Genomic DNA, 26,496 nt, shown 5'->3' on the forward strand with positions numbered 1-26,496 from the left:
TCACGTAATATGAACAGTTTTGCATCATATATATATTATAAATTTAAAATATTATTTTTATACTTTTCCACCAGGAACCTGACAGCTGGGAAATCATAGAGGGGCTGAAAATAGGCCAGACTAATGTCCAGAAACCAGACAAACATGAAGGTTTCATGCTGAAGAAAAGAAAATGGCCTTTAAAAGGCTGGCACAAGGTAAATGTCTTTTGGGAGGAGCTAGTTAATATCAGTTAATTGTGTGTGTTTAAATCTTTGGTTTGTTAAGCCCATGCATTGTTAAATAATCAAATTGGTTGAGACAGGAGCATGTGACACTCTACTGTTCAGTTACTGGGCATGAGACTTTGATGATAAAAATCACTCTTGCAAGGCTACCTCTTGGCTGAGAAAGGATCATGTGATCATCTGACCTGCACCAAAGAAGGCTTAACACAGCTTAACCCTGAATTTGCAGCACAATCATGGGAAAGAGAGACAAACTTATTCCACACACCGTGCAGCATTTGGGCACTAGTTTGGTATAGATGTCTGCCTGGTATGGCTAGTCTCACCTTTACAGTCAGAGTAAGGACATTTCTGTATAGCAGTGAAATCTTTTCACTGAAGTTGATTATGAGGCAAACCCTACCCCCTCCTCTGCAGGTGTAGTTGGCCCCACATGAAACAATTGGTGTGCAGGTGGGGTATGGTTTGGGGAGGCCACATGAGGAGTGTGCACATGCTGGGCAGGGAGGAACCAAGACCCAAAGGGGCATAGGAGTGCTAGGACTGTGGAGCCGACTCTGTCTCTTAGGGCTGGTCTTCACTATGGGGAGACTGACGCTGCTGCAATCGATGCAGCAGGGATCGATTTAGCGGGTCTAGTGAAGACCCTCTAAACCGACAGCAGAGCACTCTCCGGTTGACCCTGTACTCCAGCAATCTGAGAAGAATAAGGGAAGTCGACGGGAGAGCGTCTCCCGTCGACATAGCGCAGTGAAGTAGCTGAAGTAGCATAACTTAGGTCGATTTGCCCCCGTAGTGAAGACAAGCCCTTAGGCTGGAGTAAGCAGCTCTGAGGCATGGCTGCTTCCACTCCATGGCCTCCCACCACAGGAGCCAGCCTAATTACTCAGTTGTAACAGAGAGGATAGGATTTGAGCAGAGGGCTCACTATTGCTAACATTGCAGTTGGCACATTATCGTGCATTGTAACAATTCGAGTTTTTCATCCTACTTCACTTACAATGAACTTTTACTCTGAGTTCACCATGAGTAGTTTGTTTGCACTATAACTTATGCTTCATTTGGCTGTTCTCTTATCACTGAGAAATAAAAAAAATCTCCTGCTAGTTCCTTCGCTTTGTTGCACCGATTGCCTGCCCACTCCACCCTCTGGTGTTTTTGCTTGCTGGGCTGGTGACTGGGTTCAGCTGTGAGATGGAACTATGAATGCACAACAGCAAGGCCACCCGCCCAAAATCCATTCTTTCCTTTAATTAGTTTGGAGACATTGCTGCCCGTATTTAATTTTATTAGCTCCAAAATTGCTGTTACTGGATTTAGGTCACTATATTTTTGTCAAAACAATTACCATCTTTTTGTTTGAGCAACAAGCCGTGTGCTGTAAGGACTGACCCGCCTCTCTTTGACTTAGAGTAATTTTCCAGTACAAAATACATGTTGCTGAAAGAAACAGAAAGGCCTGCTTTTATGCACAGCTTTTTCTGGAAGAGCATTAACCATGTTTTTGCTAAGCAGTGTGGGCCGTATTCATAGGTGAGTCTAAAATGGTGGGTGTAAGTAATATTTTTCTCCTCCTCCCCACCCACTATATATTGCACTGACTTAGTCTCATTTGTGGTTACCAAAATGTAACTTCCACACATCTGTCCCTTTGAATCCTGAACACCTGTTCACCTTAGGTTTCCCCCCCGCCCCAATAGTGCCTATAAACATAGTATTTAAGTGCTGACACATCATCCTGAATTTGACCTACTGAAAGTAAGGGAGTTTATGTTGGTGTAACTCACATGCTGAGGGACCAGAAGAGAAGAGTTTATCAAGAAAAACAACTAATGGGACGTGTAAGAATGTATATCATAAAGCAAGGCACCTCCTACTTCAATATGCACTAATTTAGGCTCCTTCACACCACGTTATATATATAACAGGGTAACTGGCTCCTTAAATGGAATCAGGCTCAGCTCTCCTGTTCCAATCTAGTTGTGACCTAGTTTGGTGTAATGAGGTGAGCCGGGCTGCCCCTTGGCGTTATAAATGGGAGATAGCACAAAGGTGAGAAAGTCCAGATCCCAGAGTTCAGAGAGGGAGCATTTGGAGTTTGGAACCCAGAGAGGGAGCTCAGACGAAGAGCAGAACTGGGTTGAGAGCTTCAGGGCGGGTGCCCCTGAAGAAAGGTGAGAGTTCCTAGTTGAGGTTTGGAGCCACATCAGGCCAGGGCTGCCCAGAGGATTCAGGGGGCCTGGGGCAAAGCAATTTTGGGGGCCCCTTCCATAAAAAAAGTTGCAATACTATAGAATACTATATTCTCGTGGGGGCCGGGGCCTGGGGCAAATTGCCCCACTTGCCCCCCCCTCTGGGTGGCCCTGCATCAGGCTGGTGAAAGCAGAAGGTGGAGAGGTAGCCGGGGGTGGGGGAGCAGGGGGGTGTGTGTGTGTGTGTGTGTGTGTGAGAGAGAGAGAGAGAGAGAGAGACACCTAGAAACTTGAATATACTGCTTGGACTATGCTGGGGAATTCTGGATTATGACTGTGGTACTTCTGAAATCAATTAACCTTACAAAGTTCTATTTATACTTGGAAAGCTTGCATAGAGTTACTGGGGACTCCAGAAGAAAGGGGAAACTGAGGTAGAAACACCAGTCGTGCTGCGGCCTGCCACTGGAGGACATCCCTGGTGGGGCAGCCTTCTCACTGGGGCTCTAAGTGAATCTAAGGGAGTCTAACCTTGTATCACCTCCAAGGGCCAAATTATCAGCCCCTTGCACATATTGGTGAACAGTTATATTGACTCAAGTGGGTCTACTCACGTGAATATCTGTTTATGGATGTGAATAAGTGGATCACAGTCTGGCCCTGGGTCTTTATCCCATTTTTACAAATCACATACAAATACAATATCCTCAACTTGCATTCAAGGACTGGATTCATTAAACTGTTTTTCAGAGTGCCTACATGATGTGTCGTCTCTGTAAAAAATACAGTGTGCTGAGAGATAGTGAAAAATTCTAAAGACAGTAATTGCAGCACACGGTACATCAGCAATAATATACTAACAGTTTACATTTGCTGTATGTAGCATATTTCATCCTGAAGGGTCTCAAAATGCTTTGGTAACATAAGAGATTCCTTTGTATAATTTGTATATTAGTTTATCCAGCATGCTTTGGCGTGAAATGATGTGGCTGTTTCTCTGCAATATTCAAAACTGCACTACAGTTTAGAATAGGAAATGGGAGGAAAATACTTTTATCCAGTGGAAAGTGTGGGAGAAATGTAGAAAGGCAGAATTACCTGCCACTAACATCTCTACCATTACAAAAAAATTCCAAGGGGTCTTTAATGGCCATAATTTGACTGTATATCTCCTCCAATGAATGTCTCCAGCAACATGGTTCCCCCACATACCAGGATGAGACATTGGTGTCACCTCCTGAGTCACTAGCATCACTTCATGCAGCACTGTCATGAGGTACTTACAGAGGTCTCTGATTCAAGTACTGGCCCTGCCCAGGTTGTTAGATTTAACAAGATCACAACACAAGAGGTTTGTCATTCCTCTCTACTCCAGTTTCCTCAGAGGGCTTGTCTAGACTAAGATAAAAGGTGTATTTTTAAAATTTGTTTTAACATGTTAAAAATACAACTTGCCCTCTCTACACTAGGATTTTTTAAAATGTGTTAGGGCTTCGCTAGATTAGGATCCAAAGGTGTGATGTTAGCACACATTAGTTAACATCTTTTAAAAGTCTAGTGAATAGAAAGCACACTGCCTTCAACACATGCTAAGCTGGTTAAGATAAAGCCCACTGCCTCGTCTATGCTACAGTTTCAGAATGTGTTAGCTAATCCATTCTAACAACACATCTTTTATGATAGTAAAGACAAAACCTCAGAGTAGAGAATATTGTTCTCTGCCCATCCTCCGTCATGGGGGAGAGACATATGGTAGTGGAGTAGTGAGTCTTAGCATGGATCCCTTCCCAGCTGAAGATCAAAGGACCACAAGAGTTAGGTGGTTCTACCTTTTGGTCTAGGAATAGCTTTAGGTTTCCTTTTTCCTGGATGAGGAAGCTAGAAAAGCCATTAATGTGGAATGTGACTAATGTGGGTGGGAAGAAAGCGATGGAGAGCTTGAAGAAACCAGTGACCTTTTTTAAAATGGTAAGTCGGAGTGTCAGCCCTATAGACCTCTCTGGACTAGTCAGAGAGCAGGAAGCTATCTTGGGCTACTGAGCATTCCCAGGGAAATTCCTGAGAGACCTGTCTGTTATGCCTAGAAGATAATTGCTGCCAAAACAAATGAAAGCAAATAGTCAATTCAGTACTGCATTTACAGGCTTCTTTCTGGCTCCAGATTCTAACTGCAAGGTGCAATGGGATAACAAACTTGCTTTCATAGATGTGATTTTACATAGTTAAAATTGTATTTGATCACTAAGAAGAAACTGTATTTTTTTACTGCAGCGCTTTTTTGTCCTGGATAATGGAATGTTGAAGTATTCAAAGTCACCAATTGATGTAAGTAAAACTGAAGGCCATTCTTAAATTTTGATTGAAAGCTTGGCCTGCTATTTGATTAAACCTTGTCGCACTATGGATTCTTAAGGAACATAAACTAGCAGATCATGGCTGGTGGGCTCAAAATGGGTAGTGCTGCTTCCATGGAAGACCTCTGTGTGTGCTCTGCATAGATTTAGGATGTCTGGGGAAGACGCAGGGCTTAGGGACCACTGCTCTTCATGACATAGTCTCTTCACTGACTCACTGGGGCTATCCTGGTGAACTGATGTTGACTGGGTCAGCATTAATTTGCATAGCTTCCCACTTTGCTCAGTGACCTACCCCAAAAGATCAGGCTGAGCTGGTGGCCAGGAACACCTTTGGAGAATGGCTCATGGAGAAGCCAGGGTGGTGGCTGCAGAGGCTTTTGCTTGGATGAACCTAACCTCCAATGAATTCATCACAATATATGAGTTTCCAGGCCTAAAACCGCTCTCCTAAAGGGAGAGTGGCAGGGAAACTCTGTAAGTGCAAACTAGAAGTTTCTAGTACCCTACATGGGAAAGGAAGATGTGGTCCGTTGTTAAATGCATTGCTCATTTATATCTATGCTATAGGGTATCTCTGGATTTATTAAACTACTGATGATCAAATCCAGCTCACCTAATTCATACAAGTGTCCCCATTTAAATCAGTCATGGGCATGAAAAAAATATGTAATTAAGGCTATCAGAATTTGGCCCTCTATCAGTTATTTGCCATAGCAGAGGTATCTAATATGTTTACCATATTTTTGGGTTTACTGTTGTAGCTGATGTACAGTTACAGTATGATGGGTGAAAAAATTAGGGCTACATCTGTGACTATTGTAATGAAACTATTCCCTTACTTTTGTAGCCATGTTTTATTAAGATTCTGCAAATGTATTGTATTGATAATCTTTCTGCATTTAGTCAAGATTGTGTTCTATAGCTTTTTTAAAATGTAATACACTGTGGACTCCCCATTTCTTGTGACTTAACCAAATTTTTCAGACAAAATTCTGCCCTCAGATTCATTGTGCATTTTTGACTGACCGTCTGTTTTCCCATTGGGAGATGCACACATGGACAGAAAGTAGGTTATTAGTCGAGCTCTAGCCCAGAGCAGAACTCTGCCTGTTCTGACTTTTATGAAAGTACAGAATAGATTAATTAAAGAGTCATTTATTTAATGAAGGGCCTTGACTGATCAGCTGGACATAATTTTAACTCTTTAATTTGGTGTCTATTCTGTACAAAATCAAAATGAATCATTCTAAACTTAGTTACACTGTGGTGTGAGTCATCAAGGCTGTTTATTGGACCTGACTCTGGAGTGAATTCTTCTTGGGGAATGGGGCCCTCTTTTTCTCAAAACAAACCTAGTGTGCCATCTGATTTAGTACTGTTTTCTCTTGTTTTACATTAAAATCTTCTCTAAAACAGGAAACAACTACATCAATATTATTTCAGTCAGAGACAATAAAGCATTTGATATTACCAGTCTCTTAACATGTCTTCTGATTTCAGATTCAGAAAGGCAAGGTACATGGAAGCATTGATGTTGGCTTATCAGTTATGTCAATTAAAAAGAAAGCTCGTAGAATAGACCTTGATACAGAAGAGCATATCTACCACCTGAAAGTGAGTAGTATTGCAACAAGTTTTTCTTCTCTTTTCATTCACAAGGGAAATGCTTTAAATAATAGCTATGAAGGATGAAGGAAGCAGGATATCTTTATGAACAGATAACTGACAGTGGCCCTTCTTTTAGGTGAAGTCCCAGGATTCATTTGATGCATGGGTATCAAAACTGCGCCACCACAGATTGTACCGTCAGAATGAGATTGTAAGATCACCAAGGGATGCCAGCTTTCACATATTCCCGTCAGCCTCTACTACAGAGTCTTCACCAGCTGCTAATGTTGCTGTGTTAGATGGAAAGGTATACAGCATCCCTTATATGGAAACTCATCTTGAAGTTAGTGTAATACTTACAGCGGGCTGAGTTCCCTAGTGGACACTGGTGGATTCTGGTTGTAAAGCTGGTGTAATCAGCCATGGAAAAATCACCAAAGTAGGCAACACTGGCCAGCAAGCATCTGTGGGTATGTAGCTAAAAGGTTCATTGATTCAGCACGTCCCTGCTGCAGCCTTCATTAGTGGGTTTCCTATAGAGACCCCATTAGAGCCCTAAGCTTCCCTAAAACAATTTACACTACCCTGAACCAGCAGGGGTTAATTTGGCTCTTTATTGTTTCATAATGTTCTTCTTAGCAAACAATAATTTTTCAAGCTGATGCTCAGGAAGTTCTGTTTTTTTCAAGGGGACCTGTTTGGTATTCCGGTGTGCTGTTCTGAAAAGATACTTCTTAAGGACTGAAAAGTCTGTTTCAAATATATCATTTAAATTCAGATATAGAATTTAATTTCTGATTTAAAAGTTAGTGTGAAGATTAGGTTGATCAGCAAAGCATGGATCAGAACAACATATTTTAAATGTTCTTGTTTTGTTTTAGGTTCCACAAAATAGCTTCCCATGGCAACCCGCCATACCATGTAGTAATAGCCTTCCTGCAACATATACTACTGGCCAAAGTAAAGTAGTAGCATGGTTGCAGGATTCTGAGGAGATGGACAGATGTGCAGAAGGTCAGTCATTCTCTTTCATGTCTTTCTTTATAAGAGAGACTGTTGATATTTTATAAAAATAGTATACAAAAAAGGTTAAGATACTTCTTTATGTTAATATAAAATGGCACATTTAAAATAATAAGCTGGTAACATTTAAACCTGTTCATTGTGGTGGAGTATATTCTTTGTCTTCACATTTCTGGATGTCACATTTTAAATTTTATTTTTGATTGTTAAAAAAAAAATCTGAATAACTATTTTTGGTAAAACAATACCATTCCCCTTTTAGGGCCCAGTCCTGCTTCCATTGTCCGCAGTGGGAGCAGCAGGTGCTCAGCACTACTGAAAATTGGGCCACTTACTTAGAATATCAGGGTTGGAAGGGACCTCAGGAGGTCATCTAGTCCAACTCCCTGCTCAAAGCAGGACCAATCCCCAGGCAGATTTTTGCCCCAGATCCCTAAATGACCCTCTCAAGGATTGAACTCACAACCCTGGGTTTAGCCGGCCAATGCTCAAACCACTGAGCTATCCCTCCCCCACTTAGGTGCCTAAATGGGAATTTAGGTACTTAACTTATATGTATTCAGGCTTTGAAATTTGATCTCATTGTCTGAAAATTACAATGATCAAAACTACTGGAGTAAATTTATTAAGATTCTTCATCTTTAAATACAGGTAAATGGCATACTTCCATTTTTTACTTGTTTCATTCACCTCCATCTCCAAAAATATGAAATATAATAAAATTTGGTAAGAAGACAGGGAATTCACTCTTGTTTTATTATGGTTTGTTGTTCTCGGTCTTATTTTTTTGCCACCAAAATTATTTATTTAAACAGAATCAAATGGCTAGCAAAGTTAGCTGAGTGGAGAATCTAATGGCTGGCAGAATTAAGTATGCAGTGAGTGAAATCAGTGGCAAATAAAGTCGTTTGGCAAAATAATAGGCACTAGGGACCATTTTCCAAATGGTGAAACAGGTTATCAGACTATGAGTAATGTATGTCAGATACCAAATGAAGATACTGAAAGAAAGCAGAATTTGGAGTGATGTGAGAAAACATAAGCCTCAAACCCTGCAAACGCTTACACATATACTTCCTTTTATGCACAAGCACTAGTGTTTGCAGGGTTGGGGTAATAGTTGCAGAGTGCCTAGTGATCCTACTAACTGCTGGGGCAGAGAAGATGGTGGCTTTATGCTGGTGGCAGAAGAAGAGGGTAGAGATCCAACAAGTGGGTCTGAGGGCTAATTGCCTCCTCCTCTGGTGCCTGTCTCTGTCCCTTTTGCAGAAAGATGAGGCTATCAATTGGTACATAATCCTTAATATAGAGTCTGGACTGCATGAAGGAGCAAATTCCAGTCTTGATTTCTTTGTAGTATAGTATAGACAATTGTGCTCTCTGCTGGTTTATGATACCAGAGTAAAAGCTGTCTCTCAGTCAAAGTACTTAATGTATTTTCCTTTTTATATGCATTAGATCTTGCACACTGCCAATCAAACCTCGTGGAACTTAGTAAGCTTCTTCAAAATTTAGAAATTCTACAGAGGACTCAATCGGCACCGAACTTCACAGACATGCAGGTAAATGTATTTGAAAACCTGGTTCGTCGATGCTCTAGTCATTAAATACCTTTGGGTTTGAAACATTTCCTACGTATGGCAAAGGATGTTGCATTTTAAATCAGACTACTTTATGTTGTGGAATTTTAGTACTCCTCTGGTTAACAGGATAATTTAATAATGATTGCACCACATGTATCAACCCCCCTTCCTCCCTCCCACCCACACGCCCAAAAAAACCCACCACGAAAAACATCTTATTGATATAAGGTCTTTTACTAATTTGAGGTAGATGGGATTACTCCTATGTCCTTTGCCAAAAATAGAACGAAAAATATAACTAAATAAAAAAGTATGCTGAGTGCTGTTATCGTGCTGTATATGGTATGTTTAAGTAGCAGTGAAATTTAAGGGGGTGGGAGACCGAAACTGGGAAGGTATCAAGCACCTCCTGAGTAGTGTTGAATGCTATCAGTGCCTGAGCACTCCAGACAAGTGGGAGTTCAGGGTGCTCAGCATCTTACATGATTGACTCAATAATGTGGACAGTCACAAAGAGCTGAGAGGACTGATTCTGTTCCCACCAATCAGAGTGAGTTTGCCGCTGATTTCAGTCAGAGCAGCAGCAGGCCCCAAATCGTGAAGACTTCATTAATTTTTTACTCATTCCTTGCTCATGTAAAACTCCTGTTGACTTCAGTGGGGGTGAAACCCAGGCCCATCTGAACTCAGTGGGGGTGTTTTCTAAAGGTGTTTTGCCATTGAATTTTCTGGGGCCTGGATTTTGCTCTGGGAGTTTTCTCTGAGTAATGACAGTAAAAATGAATAAGAATGCAGGATTTTGCCCTAAATATGTTGTGCTGACAAATAAAATATACTTCGTAATTTTGTTAAATATACAATTAGTTATGGTATAATGTTTGTCTCTAGTGCTTAGTAGTCTTGTTTTAATTATCCTGTGGCTAACTTTGTAGGTAGATCAACAGAGTGAGCACCAGAGTTTCCATTCTGTCCTTACTCTCCTATATATTGATGTTTAACATTATGATTCTTTACTAACTGCTGTCCTATCTGTGTCAACTTAATAGTGCTTTGTTGCTTTTAACTATTTGTGTAATGTAGGCTAACTGTGTAGATATTTCAAAGAAAGACAAGCGGGTCACAAGACGATGGAGAACAAAAAGTGTCAGCAAAGATGCAAAAATACAACTTCAGGTACTGAATTCGTATTATTTGCCTTTCCATTATACTTTCAGGTTAACATGTATATGAAAGCAATTGTATGAAATAATCAGTACATTGAATCCTGATGGTTTGATTTCAAGCCTGAGTTGGTTATTTAAACCCTAGATAAGATAGTGAGAAATATATTGGTTTTACTCTCATTGGTATCAAGACATTGCCAAGTAGAGAAAGGTGGAGGGATTGAGTGCCAGTGTCAGTTAGGATACAAAGTAGGCAATATGTATATAATGCTCAGCATATTAAGTATGTAGCTGCTATGGAGGGCAGTTGATCTGGAGGCACTGAGATAAAAACAGAAAATAAGAATAGAATACACAACAAATGCAGCCCTCTTAGGCCATGTCTGCAGGGAGCTTTACCAGTGGGACTTTCCCCCTCAAAGTTCCCTAGTTGTTGAAAAGACCATTCTGTGAATTCTTAGTTTCCATGACACAAATTTACAAAGAATTCATTATACGAGGGGAGAGCAATGTCCCTTTCCTTGTAGTTGAAGCATAAGGCAATCATAAGAGATGGATTGTGTACTGAAATAAACACTTTACACTGGTATTTTAGTCAGCTCCACAATGCCTTCCTATGTTTTGTGTGAAACAACTGTGAATTTTGGGGCCTATTTGTTGCAATTCTCCAGCAACAGGTAACAAAGACTGTGTTCAGCATTATATATCAATCAAAGTTACTTGTTGTGAATGGCTACATAAATGACTGTGTAAGATATTAATTCCTTATAACAGCTTTTGGTCCATTTAAATACACTGAAAGTAATAAGAGCTTTGCAAATCTTTGCTGTGTCCCCTAGAGTCAATTAAGGAGCTCACTGTGATTCATCTGAAATTGATAGCCTGAAGCATAAAGTTAAATAATAAAATGTAAACGGTTACAGTTTCCCGGCATTAGTGATGTCTGTTCACCAGGTCTTCACTATACTTCATATTCAAAATGGGTGACAGAGCTAAGCATATATTAGTATTAAAAGTCTTCATGAAAGTAGGATTCTGGTTGATTGACATTTCTAACTGCCTCGCTCTCAGAGGATAATTGCTATTTGAGGCCGTATGTTCCCCTGCTGCTGCACAGCACAGAGGCAGCAAAAGTGCAGGAGAAAGGACTTTAAGGTCCCTAAAGGGGGAAGTGGAGCCAACTTGGCATGCTCTTCTCATCCATCACCTCACTCTTGGAGAAGCCCCTGTGCACAAAAATCACTTGGGATCTGTGAGTTCTGGAGTGTGTTGAGAAGCTATAAAGCAGCTACTGAAGGGGTAGCATATAGCCATCAGCAAGACATTTCAGTGGACCATGCTTCCAGGGAGTGGGACATGAGGGAGCAGTGTAGACGGATGTCCTTCTGTATGGAAGCCCTGAGACCTACAGGTATAGATCCACACTTAAAACAGCTCCAATATAAGATGCTGGGAGGGATTTTGTCCCCCGCTCTGGCATCACTGTATAGAGAAGCCCACAAGAGAGCAGAGGAGAATTCCTCCAATGCAGGCTACCATAGTCAACCCTGCGCTAGCCCCCTCACAAGCACAGGGGCATGCTGGGGGAAGAGCCATGGTTGGAAGAGTCCATAGTGCACAATGCTGTGGTCATTCTGGCTTGTGTTGCAAGCCATAGGCAGTATCAGAGAGGCTGTCATAACTTGCAGCCACCTCCCAGTCTGCTTCAGTTATGCTGAGGGCTATTTCTGTCCCAGAATCAAGAGGGCACACAAGTGATTTAAAGCACTGTTGCCTCCATCTCCCTGAAATGTGCTTTCTGTGCTGCATCTCTTGGCTGTCAGCTCAGAATCTGACCCATCCTGTCCTGAAGGCCACACTCTTTGTTCTTAGCATAGCCACATTGTTTCACCCTGGCCTACGCTACAAACTTATGTCAGTATAACTACATGGCTTGGGTGAGCAACGTAATTCTACCGATCTAACCCCCCGTGTAGACAGCACTATGTCGACGGGTGGGCTTCTCCTGTTGACATAGCTACTGCCTCTCGGAGAGATAGAGAACCTACACCGATGGGAGAAGCTCTTCCGTCAGATGGATAGCGTCTTCACTAAGCGCTACAGTGGCGCAGCTACATCGGTGCAACACTATGAGTATTGACAAGCTCTTCATCTTAAGAGGTGATTGCCTCAGAAACCCACAGTTTTTAGGATAGTTTGTTCCTGTTAGGTTTTGCCTTAGGGAGGGGAATAGAACACTTGTGTGGGTCTGTTAATGGGATATTGAGTCTATCCCACAGCCGTAGACAGGATAGACTTTATTATTCATAAGCCTTCTCTAATAGATGGGTGTTTGATCTAGCCTTGAATATTTCCATTATGTGGAATTCCACAGTCTCCTTTGTAGCTTGTTCCATTGCCTAATGATAGAACCATGTGGAAAAGGTCTTATTTTCTTTGTCGTAAAGTTCTAACAACATTTTTTTTTAAAGAAACAGTAATGCTTTTCATCGTAGTCATATACCAGATCCATGAATTTGAGTGGCTTTGTACCTTTGGCTTTGTATCTTGTAATAGTTGGTTGAAAATGTGGATCTAGGATATTTGCATTTAAATTGATACTGCTTCTATAGTGTCAGTGGCAGAGTTGGAATTAGAATTGGGGTCCCAGATTCCTACTCCTGTGCTCATCCCTATAGACAATATGGACACTAACAAAATCTCTTCTAGATTTCTATGTACTGTGCTCTACATCTGTTTTTGTAAATAACATTGCTTTTGTTGTATTCCTACTAATGTATGTTTCTGGAATATTCACTCTAGTTATACACTGAAACACGTTTTTTTCCTGTGATGCAAGTCTTGCTGCTTGCTTTAGTTTCTGTGAATTTGTTTTCACCAATTTATGTCCCAATCTCTCAAAGACTTCTACACATGCTTAACTTCACTCACACAAGTAGTCCCACTGACTACAATGAGCCTGATCTCATGAGTAAAGTTATGCATATGCATGTTTGCAGGATTGACGACCTTTTTTGTTAAATTAACAGCCCAAACCTGCATACATTTACTTCAGAGAATAGCACTTAATCAATGGGTATGCTTCTTGGATAAAGGGCTACATGCCTGAGAAATCATTTTCAGAAACAGGTCGTAGAGTACAAAATGTTCCAAGATTTGTCTAAATGAAATTATCTAACACAAAAGACTGGTTGAGCTACCTTTTGCCGTTCTCTTAATGACACTTTTGTACAGGGAAGCTTGGTTTTTGTATTCTTTTTTCTGTGTTATGAGTAAAACGTCAATTTGTAATTCTCATGAGACGCCAAGGGTTTTCAGAAGAAAAAAAGATTGTGTTTACTAACTGGAGTTCCATTTTTAGTGCTCTTAAGTTGACTTTTTTTTAGTTCAAAATAATAAAATTGCAGGCTTGTTTTACTAATAAAAATTGTTTTAAAGATAGACAAAAATATTTATCTACATTCTCTGTGCTAGGCCATCTTGGAGAGTTAGCTTGTTGTTATGAAGCTCTTAGCATAACAGTAGAACCAAAGCAAAGCAACCCTTCCATCCCCAAAGGCTACTTTGACTCCCCTTCTGATTAACATTACATGTTCTTGTTCACTACTGGGATTTCATACGTTATCTCACGTTGTAATGTATTCTTGAGGCCATATGACATCTGCCATTTACATTTTAGCCTGCATGCAAAAAAACAGCACATTTTCTTTATGAACCACAGTATGTATTCTCACGTAGCTAAATTATAAGAGGATATTTTTGGCAGGACTTTTACAGGATGGGGTTCTGCTATAGAGCAAAATCTCTGTTACAACCAGTACAATCTTTCTTACATTGAAGGAGATTTTTTTTCTAGTGCTGGTGTCACATAAAATGGTGGCTGAGGCAATTACTACTCTGCGGAAGTAAAAATTTGATTAATAGAGTTGTTCCCCTTCCCAGTGTCGTCAATGCTGCAACTAGAATCAACCAGACTGTATAAGAAGCAGCTGTCTTCCCATGCACATCACTTTATAACATACCAGCTGAACTTTACTGGGCTCAAGGAGTGAAGGATTTGAATTAATTCTCAAACCAGGGTGTCCGGTACATATGTATAGCAGTGTTCACAGGCCACCAATCTGGACTGATATTATTCTTTTTGTTTTATTATTTCAAACAATGATTTGGTGCCCAGGCTATATTTTAAATAAATAAAGGTATATAGTTCTAAAAATATCCCAGTGCCTGAAATGGGAGGAGATGTATGGAGAAATGTATGTATATGTATTCTTTTCTTTCACATGGACAATAGGAATTGTACATGAGGAGAAAATACACCTATAGGCAGGAAATCAGATTTTCTAGTCTTATAAAATGTTGAGATTTCTCAAAATGTCATTACTTGAAGGTAAATGTGAAAGGAGAATGTTTTGCGACAGGCATGGAGCTATACTGAAATATATTGAAATATACTGAGTATATTGAAAAATTACTTCCTTGACTCTCTGTCAACAGTATGAATTTTAAAAAGTCATTTAGAGTCAGTTAAAAGTTGAACCTGGGTATAAATCTTTTCAGGATCAGGGATTCAGTAGTGCAAATAAAAAATATGTGACAGGGTATACGAGGCATTTGATGCCCCTTGCTTTGGCGCATCCTGCCCAAAGCCGGTGTCCTTTTGGGGAAAAAGAGAAGCACGTTTAGACCTCCAGGAGCTGTTGAGAGACACCACCCAGGATCACCTGCTTGTGGAACCAATGAGAATTGGTCCTCCAGCAGCTAAAAGGGCCGGAACTGGGTGGAAGCCAATCAGGGCCCAGCAGGCAAGATAAAAAGGTCTGACTGCATCCTCCTCTGGGAGGCAGTTTGGGTAGTTCTGGGACAAGGAGAAAGAATCTCCCCTCCCTTAACCGAAAAAAGCCTAGTCTAGTCAGAGGCCTACCTATGACTGATCCTTTTATGGTTGACTCAGCGGAAGACTGTGATGTTTTACTTTTGTGGAATTTAAAGCCTAGGTGACCATCTTGAATTGGACATCAATTGACTTCAGGGAGCTTGCCTTGTGAGATGCCCCAGTGACTCAAATGAACCTGTGACAGTGTATTTGTTAGAAAAAAAATCATTTTCATTGCTCTTGCTTCACCTGAGGTAATTTAAGTTGTTCTGAAGAGTCACAATAGAACTGAAATGAACTGAAGTTTTGTACTGCATCATTCATGAACATGAAGGAGGAATTAGAGATTGAGGAACTTAGTGGCTGAATAGAGGGAAACTGGACAAATGAACGTGGAGAAGGAAATCAAAGAGAGCAAGAATTGTTCATAGAGAAATGTTTAGATTGACAAACAACCTCTCAAGTATACACTTGCACATTCCATGATTCTGCTGCATAAGCTTCTAGTTTACAAACCATAGTGCACGTACACAAACAGAATTAAATGCTCTCTATAAAATTCATTCAATTGATGGTCAGATGACCCAAAATATTACGTTCTTATTTTGTGTTTTCTGCCATTCCATAGCATCATTTTGTTTTGCTATCCCATAACTGCATTATGACTATGGAAAAAATGTTAATGGAATTTATTTTTCAGCATTAGTGAGTACATGTTAGTCTAACTACTCTGGAGATTATTTTAGCAAAATAACTAGCTATTTAAGCCCCTGGCATACATGCGTGAGAACATGTGAAGTTAGTGAAATTAAAATCCAGTTAAAGACTTTCCCTCTCCCTTCTCTGATCATTTTTCATCTTCCGATGTCCCATCTTCCCTGCCCCTCTCTTTTTCTATTCCCTTCTCTTCTCCCCTTCACTGTCAGGAAGGGCCAGCGCTGAAGGGCCAGTTCAGCACAACACGACGCCGGCAGAGACTAGCAGCAGCTGTGGCTACAACAGTGAGTGGATTTAAAATCAAGGGATAGTTTTAAAGACGGGAAGCTGTACAACTTGAATATGTAATAACAATACTGAGAACATCACCTGCACTTCCTATAGGTGTCCTCATTACCCACTTTTGGGTAGGCCATTTGTGAATGATGAAGTCAACCCTGACACATGAAAATAAATTTCATGAGCTTGAGTCTCGTATCACTTACACTAGGTGTATATCAATGTAACTCCATTGTCTTGAAAGGAATTACTACTTCTTTATACCAGTGTAAGTGATATTAGAATTGGGCCCTGTTCCCTCAGTATTTATGGCATATTCTGTATACATATACAATATAATAACAAAAAGCAACCATAAATTTCAAGGATGTAATCCCATCAAAGGATTCTGAAAACAGCACACACCAAGAAAGCAGAAGTGAGGTGGCTTGTTATTAAGCCCAGCATGAAATTCCCTTGTGTTATGCTGTTGCATATTTTAATAATATAAGGCAAGCTTTTTTCATTTGAAACACTTTTTGTTTACATTCCATAATCCCAAAAAGTCATATTACTACCACTAGTATCTCTGTTTCATTTTGTTAGTCATATGACTGCTTCACAAAATCTGGGGTTGGGAAATGGAAATGAGGTACTAACTGGACAAAGCTCTGGGACCCTCCCACCTCGCAGGATCCTAGAGCCCGGGCTCCAGCCTGAGCCCAGACATTTACACTACAATTAAACAACCAAGCTCTACGAGTCCAAGTCAGCTGGCACGAGTAGACCTACCTTAAGCATGGCAGCTGCTCACCCCAACAGTGGTCTTGACACGGAAGCTGCTGTTTGTGCAGACTGAGGAATACAGCACTGTATCAGTTACCCTCAGGTCACATGTGGAGAGTTCTCTTCCCAACCCTATGGGCTAGGAACGTCTTACCTTTTATAATAAAAGCTTGGATTCTGCAAAAGCTGACAGTACTTGCCTGGGCAGGATGACTATTTGTGCTGCTGAGTGGTTATTTCAAGCCCTGGGTTAAAGTAAATAAAGAAAATATGGATAGATTTGAAGTTATGTTTAACAGAGGTGAGGAAAACTGTAGAGGGATAGGTGGGAGAAGGCAAAGAGAAAAAGTAGAATACATGATAAATACAACAGCAATAACCAAGAACAAATATGTGCCCAGTTATGAGGGGAATTGGAGAGGAAGGTGTAGGATGCTAGTGATGAGAAACATAAGGAAAAGTTTAATCAGTATATCTCACTCTGTTGGGAGGTCAGGTGGATGAAAGATGTGGTTTAACGTGGGGTTTTTTCAGCTGTTGAGAGTAACTTGGAAACTCTGCTGAAGGAAACAGAGTTCATGTCAATCAGCTATTTCCTTATTTCTGACTGCTGTGTAGTGTTCTCTCAAGCAGTCAGCAAAGTGTCTACTTATTTTTCTCATGTAAATGGGTATTTCCTGCAAAGCGTGTGATTATAAATGCCTGTAAAAATGCAAATGTTGATTCTAGGAGACATTTTAAAATGTTATTTACCCAGGAAGCCTAATTTCAGATGCATTATCTGGTTTTCAACAGGGTCCTGTTTTTATATCTAGTTTTTCAGCCTGGCCAGCCGAGGTACGAGGCTCTAGAGTCGGGGTTCTGAACTTGGGGGTCATGAAGAGATCCAGTGAGATTATAGCTACTTTCCCTTTCTTTCTAGTAGATGGGGTGGGTGCCCTGTAACAGAGGGCCACAGAATGGAAAAAGTTGAGAACCACTGCTTTAGGGTGTATTTGCTCAGTCTATGCTGGAACCTAGTATCCAATGTGTGCCTTGTACATTTTTCTAACCTCTAGGTGGCAAAGCCTTTGAGATTAATTTACATTATTTTCTCTGTTGTGAGGATACTAGCATCTGGTGGGCTTGAGTGATTATAGGTTGACAGAATTCTTAGCAAGGAGATTCTGCAAATATGTTCTTTGACCTAAGAAATGAAAGGCTTTGTAAAAGAATCGCAACTGTCTGAATCTATTTGTAAAATAGGGAAGTTCTGGTTGACTGTTGAGCAAAATGGTGTTAGCATAGTACAAAATGGAAGGTTGCTGAATGGATTGTGATAGTGCTGCAGTTTGCTGGAGAAAGGGGATTGTTCTCTGTTCCCTGTTAATAAAGAAATCATTCATTATGTGAGCCTAAAACTAAAATCAGATGAAAAATTGTCTTTGTTTGCATAGTTAAAAATAAGAACATGTGAAAGGAGCTTAGAGGAGAAATTAAATTTGCAATGGACAGGTGTTACAAGACATCTTTGTGTGACTATTTTCCACACAGTAGATACCTGGAAATCTGGGAAGGGTGAGTGAAGGAAGATATGCTGATATAGTGTACTGAGGGGTGAAATGAAATGTGATAAAGTTATCTAAGAGGAGTTGGAGGATTCCACCAGGAAGTCAGAAACATATAATGTATAGTGATTGGGCACAGTTCCCTGAAAAGATCAAAAAAGCTATTCTCCAACCCAGTCAGCTAATCAAGTTAACAAACTAAGGCTCCATCGCTAGTGTTCATGGTAGTTTAACTAATCTGTTGATAAAGTTTATAGTAATATGACTTTTTATATTGCCTGCTGCTCTGTAGGAAGTTTCAGAAAACAATCTATATTTTGGGCCCATTTTTCATATTTGGATACATAAATTACACTCTAGAATGTCGGTTTTCAGCTTCTGCATTTTAAGGAATCTAATCGGTGCTTGAATGCCTAAAATAGATATTTAAGTGTTTAACTCTTATCTAGTGCCAAAATATGATTCTGAATGCCTTAACTTTGACACTCAAGTTTGAAAATTGGGCTCCAGGAGTCAGATGTTTATATATATATATAAAGTGTGTATATAATGTAATACAATGTAAATAAAGTATTCTCTATATATGTGTATATATAGAATTTCATATGCATTATATATGCAACAATATAATACATAAATGTTACATATCTCTACATTGTAGATAAAATACACAAACACATTATATATGTGTGTGTATATATATACACATTTACTATATGTGCAAAAATACAGAGGGAGAAAGAAAAGTGGAAATATATAATAAATTAAAAGAAGCTTATTTGTTCTGTTTGATACAAGACACTTAATATAACTTGGTACAATATCTCTTTTACTAATTTTATAGTAGTTGTGCTTTTTGTTTTTTTGTTAAAAAGAGCTTTCATATACAAAAAGAGCCTACGTGATTGTCTATATTGTATGATCTGCAGATGAATTATAAAGTGAATTTCAGTGAACTGAATAATAATCTCAGGGTTTACCAACACTCTTCAAAGTCTGCAAATAATATTCTCTGCGGGAATATTTAGCCATATTTCCAGGTTGATGGAGAAACTAATACATTTAAAATGTTGGTATTGTGACCACCAAATCTTCTTTATAGAGTACCAAAGGTCAGAATGTAAAGCAACATTAATGGTTTAATTTTCCAGCGCTCTGCCAAATCTTATGAAATGCTATGTTAGTGTAAATGCTATAGTCAGAGCTAAAGTGCACCCCCCCCCATCACTTGTCTATGTTTCCCTGAAGGATTTTAAGAGACCTGGCGAATTTTGTACAACTACTGAAATTTGAGACACCAAAAGATATATATTCTCATAATTTTTTAAGTCTCTCACAGTGAGACTATTGTGTTTTGTTCTGTGTGTGATATTTTTATTCAATGTATTCCGTGGAAGGTGGATACAGTCCTATACAGTAGCTATTTTCGTTGTTGAATCTCCCTGTAGGTCCCTTTCAGTGCTACAATGTCACCGGTTCGCCTGCACTCATCCAACCCCAATCTTTGTGTAGACATCGAATTTCAGACTCCCCCAAGCCAGGTAGCTGACCCCTTGGAATGCTCCATGGAGTACATCAAACTTCAAGAAGAGTTTTGCCTCATGGCACAGAAAGGTAACTAAAAATGTACAATCTGCATCTTACAAAAACTGCTATTTTTACATTTACACTGTTCATGGTCAGAACTTTTGTCTGGATCAAATATAAATTGTATGAGAATCTTTTATCCATATCTGTTTCAGATTAAGATCATATAGGTTTCTTTTTTAAAATATTTTCTATGCATCAGGTACATGTATAGGGATAGGTGAATCCTATGTCAGTGGAGATTTTGTGAACCTCCTGAACCATTACGGGGGCTTGCAAAACTTGGCTGAATTTGCACACATTTTTTTCCTTTTTATAGAAACCAGTGTTTTTTTTCCCTAGGATAAATGAAATTCCACTGTCTCTAATGATCTTGTACAACTTTATGCATGACACACCAATGGAAGTTATAAAAGGTCCTGCTTGTACAAGAATGGATTTCAGAAATTTTACACTGTATCACCAATGAATGACTGGCCTGTAGGCTGAAAATTTAGGTTTTTAAAAAGGGTTTTAAAATAGTGTAATATAAAATGAAGGAGTCATACATAAGCCACACCAGCATGTGCAGGAATTGATGCACTTCTCAGGTGGCTGAAAGATCTTGCCTCATATTTCATACCTAAGCCATTTACTAATAGCTTACTAATGCACATACTGTTGTGACTATTATCATACATGCACTGTGGCCATTTCTCTGTCTTTTGTGTAATACTATATAATTTACAATGTTTTTTAGTGTTATTTATTTTTGCTTTTTGCCTCTGTCTACAGAGTTCACACGCAATGCTGAATGGGTTAAGATTGAATGATGGTCAAAGTGCATCAAAGAACAGGTTGTTAGAGATTCAGACAGCAACAAATATCACTGTTTTGGGGGCATTCCACTTTTGGAGACATTTTAATGAAAATCAGGAATGGGATGAATTAAGCTTGTTTGAAAACCAGATCTATTTATCTCTATGGAAAAAATGAGCAGGATTGCAGTGTGCCTTGCTCACCTTTTCTAGGGCGTCTACTTAGTTCTCCTTGTAGAATCTTTATTACTGGTGATAAAGTAGAAAGAATAATCTGATTTTATTATTTATTATTTGTATTATTGTAGCACTTAGGAGCCCCAGTCACAGACCAGGACTACGTGCTGAACTAACATAGAACAAAAAAGTCCCTGCCCCAAACAGCTTACAATCTAAGTAGAAGACAAAAGACAACAGATGGCTACAACTAGATTGGGGCTGGGGTGGGGGGGGGGAAGGTACAAGGAAACAATGAGACAATATTGGTTAGCATGATAGACTGTGGTCTCAGCACATTAGCAGCCTATTGATTTGTCAAGTTTCATAGGCTTCTTGGCAGAGGAGGATAAAGAGTTAGTTTTGTGGATATTTACAAGGAGCTTTTGGGAGGGGCAGAATGGGAGAAAAGCACAAAGGTGCTTGTTTGAAAATTTCCCACATAAAATTTGCAGGGCCAGCAGTTAGGGGAAAAAAAATCTTTTAGTTATAAGCTGAGAAAATAAGAACTGGAGGCCGTTGAGAAGGAGGAAATACTGAACTGGCTAAAGTCCGCTTTACACACACTTTTCTGATCATAAGTACACTCTATATTTTTGTTTTGAAATGTTCTTTTTCCGTTGTCTACACACTATGTAGCAAGTATTTATTGACATCTGTACCCTCCGGGCTGCATCACTCTAGTGGTACACAGTCTATAGTATATCTTCTAGACATATCACTTTGCTGATGTCCCAGAAACAATAGATTCAATGGGAAATTAGCTAAATAATAATCTTTCTTTAAAAGCTTAATGTAATTTGTAACATGACTAAAGATCTCAATCACCTTGTGTCTTGGTTGACTTTCCGTATCTATTGAAATTATATTTTTTCCTTTAGTGGGGCCATAAAAATGTCTACAGTCGTGTGTGTGTGTGTGTGTGTGTGTGTGTGTGTGTGTTTGCACGCTTATGTATAATAACTTGTGTGTGTATATAATATAAGAACACAAGTAGGTTTGAATAATCTTTTTTCCCCCCCAATATTAGTGGAAGTTATTTCCATTTGACTAGCCTCCTTGCTGGTTCCAAGATTTAATGTATTGTATTTTAAGATGAACTTTAAACAGTCATGCATTATCATTTTTCATTAGTTTCTTAGTGAAAATAGCTTCCATAAATAGTCCAAACTAGTGCTTCTTCAGTGGGCTCATTGTGAGGATACTGCCTTTGGTTCCTCGAGTTTCCTCTTAGGTAATAGTTAAATAAGAAGTCTCATTTATTCTAGAATTAACTAGGAGTAAAGCATAAAATGTAACGATCCTATTGCTTACAATTTAATGTCTTTGAACAAGCAGTTCCCCTTAAATACGCCTAAAAGTAAGGGCTCACATGAATACATACAAAATAATATTATATGTATGGCTTTAACTAAATGCATATTAATATTCAAGTAGAAATTCTTCTTATATTCCTGATTACTTTATAATTTTAAGTCATGTCAAACTTGAAATATTAATGCTTTAAAGGATTTCTCACACAACATTATGAAACCAACAGCCTCTATATTGATTTTCCTGATCTGTGACACAAACACCAGTAGGAAACAAAATTTAGTACCTTTTGAAATGTATTTGTCTCCGAGATGGACTACAGTTATCTTAAACAACAGGTTAGGACACGAAATGAAAAAATACGTTGAAACTAAAGCAGGGATTTAGGTAAACAAAATGTAATTACCTAGTTTGAAATTTGATCAGAATACATGGGTTAACAGCTGTACTCTGGCAACAAGTGTCATAATCACAAGTGGTCTGGACCTTGGCTGCATGTCTCAAATAAAAGCTGGCACATCTCCCCCTGTAACCCTAAAACCATATTGAAACAATGATTTAACTCTGATTCACAGGGAAGAATCACTGCAGGTCAAGCTCTGGGGGAAAGATTCTGATTCTTAACCATTAAACATTTAAGGATGGTTACTAACATGTGGCTATACAATAACCCTCAGAGAGCATTAACTCTCTCATTCCAGGAGTCATTTTGTGGCTTTGTTGGCTTGTTAAACAATTAAAGTCACATTTTACATTTCTTGTATTTATTTTAACCACAGCTGTCAAAAGTGTGACCCAAGAGCAGATGTGGTCTGGTTGATGCTGAAATCCAGCCCACACCTCTGTGAAATTCATTGAGAGCCAGGCTGCCATAGTTGCTTTGACAGTGCTGACAAGTGATGCAGAGTCTAGAGTGCTGTTGCTGCTGGATTTGATGCAGTGGAGGTAGATGATTCAGAGTTTGTAGGGTGGGAATTGGAGGCAAATTGAAAAATATGAAGTAGTGTTGCCAACTCTCATGATTTCATCACAAGTCTCACAATATTTGGTAGTTTCCTTAAAGCCCCAGTTCCTGAAGTCACCTCATTGTATGAGAATCCCAGCTTTCATTTAAAAAAAGAAGAGAGGAGGTAAGTTTCTAGGCCCTTATGACTGGAGAAAAACTTGAAAACATGATCCCTAAATGTTGAGAGGCAGAAGGCCTGTTTTAAAAATCTCATGATTTTTAAGATGGCCTCATGGTTTTTGAAGAGCTGAGTTGTGATTTCTGACTGCTTGTGATCGGCAGTACTGTGATAGTCAATGGTATTGATGTAGGGATGCCACTATGTATCATGGTAGCTGCACAGGTATTACTTGGAAGAAACCTGAGATTTGGAAAAAAAAAAAACAGACTCATGGAATCATAGAAGATTAGGGTTGTAAGAGACCTCAAGAGGTCATCTAGTCCAACCCCCTGCTCAAAGCAGGACCAACCCCATCTAAATCATCCCAGTCAGGGCTTTGTCAAGCCGGGCCTTAAAAACCTCTAAGATTCCACCACCTCCCTAGGTAACCCATTCCAGTGCTTCACCACCCTCCTAGTGAAATAGTTTTTCCTAATATCCAATTTAGACCTCCCCCAGTGCAACTTGAGACCATTGCTCCTTGTTTTGTCATCTGCCACCACTGAGAACATCCTAGCTCCATCCTCCTGGGAACCCCCCATTAGCTAGTTGAAGGCTGCTATGAAATCCCCTCTTACTCTTCTCTTCTGCAGACTAAATAAGCCCAGTTCCCTTAGCCTCTCCTCATAAGTCATGTGCCCCAGCCCCGTAATCATTTTCATTGCCCTGCTCTGGACTCTCTCCAATTTATCCACATGCTTTCTGTAATGAGGGCCCCAAAACTGGACTCAGTACTCCAGATGTGGCCTCACCAGTGCCAAATAGATGGGAATAATCACTTCCCTCAATCTGCTGGCAACGCTCCTACTAATGCAGCCCAATATGCCATTAGCCTTCTTGGCAACAAGGGCACACTGTTGATTTCATATCCAGCTTCTCGTCCACTGTAATCCTCAGGTCCACTTCTGAAGAACTGCCACTTAGCCAGTCAGTCCCCAGCCGGTAGCAGTGCATGGGATTCTTCTGTCCTAAGTGCAGGACTCTGCACTTGTCCTTGTTGAACCTCAGAGTTCTTTTGGCCCAATCCTCCAATTTGTCTAGGTCACGCTGGCCCCTATCCCTTCCCTCCAGCGTATCTACCTCCACCTTAGTGTCATCCGTGAACTTGCTGAGGGTGCAATCCATCCCATCATCCAAATCATTAATGAAGATAAAACCGGCCCCAGGACAGACCCCGGGGCACTCTGCTTGATAACGGCTGCCAACTAGATATTGAGCCATTGATCACTACCTGTTGAGCCCGACTAGCTAGCCAGCTTTCTATTCACGCTCTATTCCATTCATCCAATCCATGCTTCTTTAACTTGCTGGCAAGAATACTGTGGGAAACTGTATCAAAAGCTTTGCTGAAGTCAAGGTATATCACGTCCACCACTTTCCCCATATCCACAGAGCCAGTTATCTCATCATAGAAGGCAATCAGATTGGTCAGGCATGACTTGCTCTTAGTGAATCCATGTTGACTGGTCCTGATCACCTTCCTCTCCTCCAAGTGCTTCAAAATGGATTAGTTGAGGACCTGCTCCATGATGTTTCCAGGGACTGAGGTGTGGCTGACCAGTCTATAGTTCCCCGGATTCTCCTCCTTCCCTTTTTAAAAGATGGGCACTATATTTGCCTTTTTCCAGTTGTCCGGGACTCCCCTGATCGCCCTGAGTTTTCAAAGATAATGGCCAATGGCTCTGCAATCTCATCAGCCAACTCCGTCAGCACCCTCGGATGCATTAGATCTGGCCCCATAGACTTGTGCATGTCCAGCTTTTCTAAATAGTCCTTAACCTGTTCTTTCACCACTGAGGGCTGCTCACCTCCTCCCCATACTGTGCTGCCCAGTGCAGCAGTCTGGGAGCTGACCTTGTCTGTGAAGGCCGAGACAAAAAAAGCATTGAGTTCTTCAGCATTTTCCACATCATCTGTCACTAGGTTGCCTCCCCCATTCAGTAAGGGTCCCACACGTTCCCTGACCACCTTCTTGTTGCTAACATACTTGTAGAAACCCTTCTTGTTACCCTTCACATCCCTTGCAAGATGCAACTCCAATTGTGCTTTGGCCTTCCTGATTACACCCATGCATGCTTGAGCAATATTTTTATACTCCTACCTTGTCATCTGTCCAAGTTTCCACTTCTTCTAAGCTTCCTTTTTGTGTTTAAGCTCACCGAAGATTTCTCTGTTAAGCCAAGATGGTCACCTGCCATATTTGCTGTTCTTTCTGCACATCGGGATGGCTTGTTCCTGCGCTCTCAGTAAGGCTTCTTTAAAATACAGCCAGCTCTCCTGGACTCCTTTCTGTGGTGGTTTGTGAGTCACTTTGTTACCCACTGCCTCCAGCAAGAGGAAGACTTGCTTGAGTTTAATTTGGTGTTAGCTCACTGACACCACTAGCCTGTTAGCCACCCAAACAAACAATCTCCTCTGGACTCTGCCACTCCTGTGTTTGATTTGCAGGTTAACAATAGGTACATCTTGGTCCCTCAGTCCCCTGGGACCATCCCCCTGTACTGGCCAGCCCCTTATCTACTGTGTACACTCAGTAATACCAGATCCGCTGTCCACAAAGGAACAGTGCACACACCAGCTTGTATGATTAAACTCAGGATCAGCTCCTTGTGTAATGCCAAAGAACTCAGATATATTTATAGTGAAGATAACAAATTTATTATCAAAGATTTGAGATTCAAGAGATAATGAGTAAGGATTATGAAAACAAAGATTACATATAAATCAAAATCATAACACAATTTCTAGAGACTAAACTTAACAGACTAACCTGTCTATAGAAGTTTATCTCACCCAAATATCCTTTGCCGTGTTTCCAACCAGGGTATGTTGTGATCCCATTTTCATGAATGTAATCGCATTGCCCAGTTATTTCCTAGGTGCAGGCTCAAGGGATGTCACCCTTACCTTCTCCTTATATCTCCAGAAGTTCATTGTCTGTAACTCAGAGTCAGGATGACCCAAGTAGCTTATTCTTGTGTGTGCTGCCTCCCTGTTAATTTCACACACATCCTTCCCTAATGCATTGATTTCCTTTGTAAATGACTCTCCATTGTGTTAACTTACAATGTTTAATTTA

The 26,496-nt window shown here is 40.1% G+C and overlaps 1 protein-coding gene across 4 annotated transcripts in view; it reads left to right on the plus strand.

Annotated features, from left to right (window-relative positions):
• The window catches only part of OSBPL6 (oxysterol binding protein like 6), a 95,433-nt gene that overhangs the window by 28,848 nt on the left and 40,089 nt on the right, over nucleotides 1-26,496 (plus strand). For 2 of the 4 annotated variants that reach the window (XM_065413173.1, XM_065413175.1), the window contains exons 3-10: nucleotides 75-197; nucleotides 4,691-4,744; nucleotides 6,277-6,390; nucleotides 6,521-6,691; nucleotides 7,266-7,398; nucleotides 8,866-8,969; nucleotides 10,071-10,163; nucleotides 19,786-19,951. In XM_065413173.1, coding sequence (XP_065269245.1) covers nucleotides 75-197; nucleotides 4,691-4,744; nucleotides 6,277-6,390; nucleotides 6,521-6,691; nucleotides 7,266-7,398; nucleotides 8,866-8,969; nucleotides 10,071-10,163; nucleotides 19,786-19,951 — 958 coding nt within the window. Of the gene's footprint in view, nucleotides 1-74; nucleotides 198-4,690; nucleotides 4,745-6,276; nucleotides 6,391-6,520; nucleotides 6,692-7,265; nucleotides 7,399-8,865; nucleotides 8,970-10,070; nucleotides 10,164-15,955; nucleotides 16,031-19,785; nucleotides 19,952-26,496 lie in introns of all 4 variants that reach the window. The other 2 variants (XM_065413172.1, XM_065413174.1) reach the window with 2 other exon arrangements.

The sequence above is a fragment of the Emys orbicularis genome, chromosome 11, assembly GCF_028017835.1.
Source record: "Emys orbicularis isolate rEmyOrb1 chromosome 11, rEmyOrb1.hap1, whole genome shotgun sequence".
NCBI classification, from domain to species: domain Eukaryota; kingdom Metazoa; phylum Chordata; order Testudines; family Emydidae; genus Emys; species Emys orbicularis.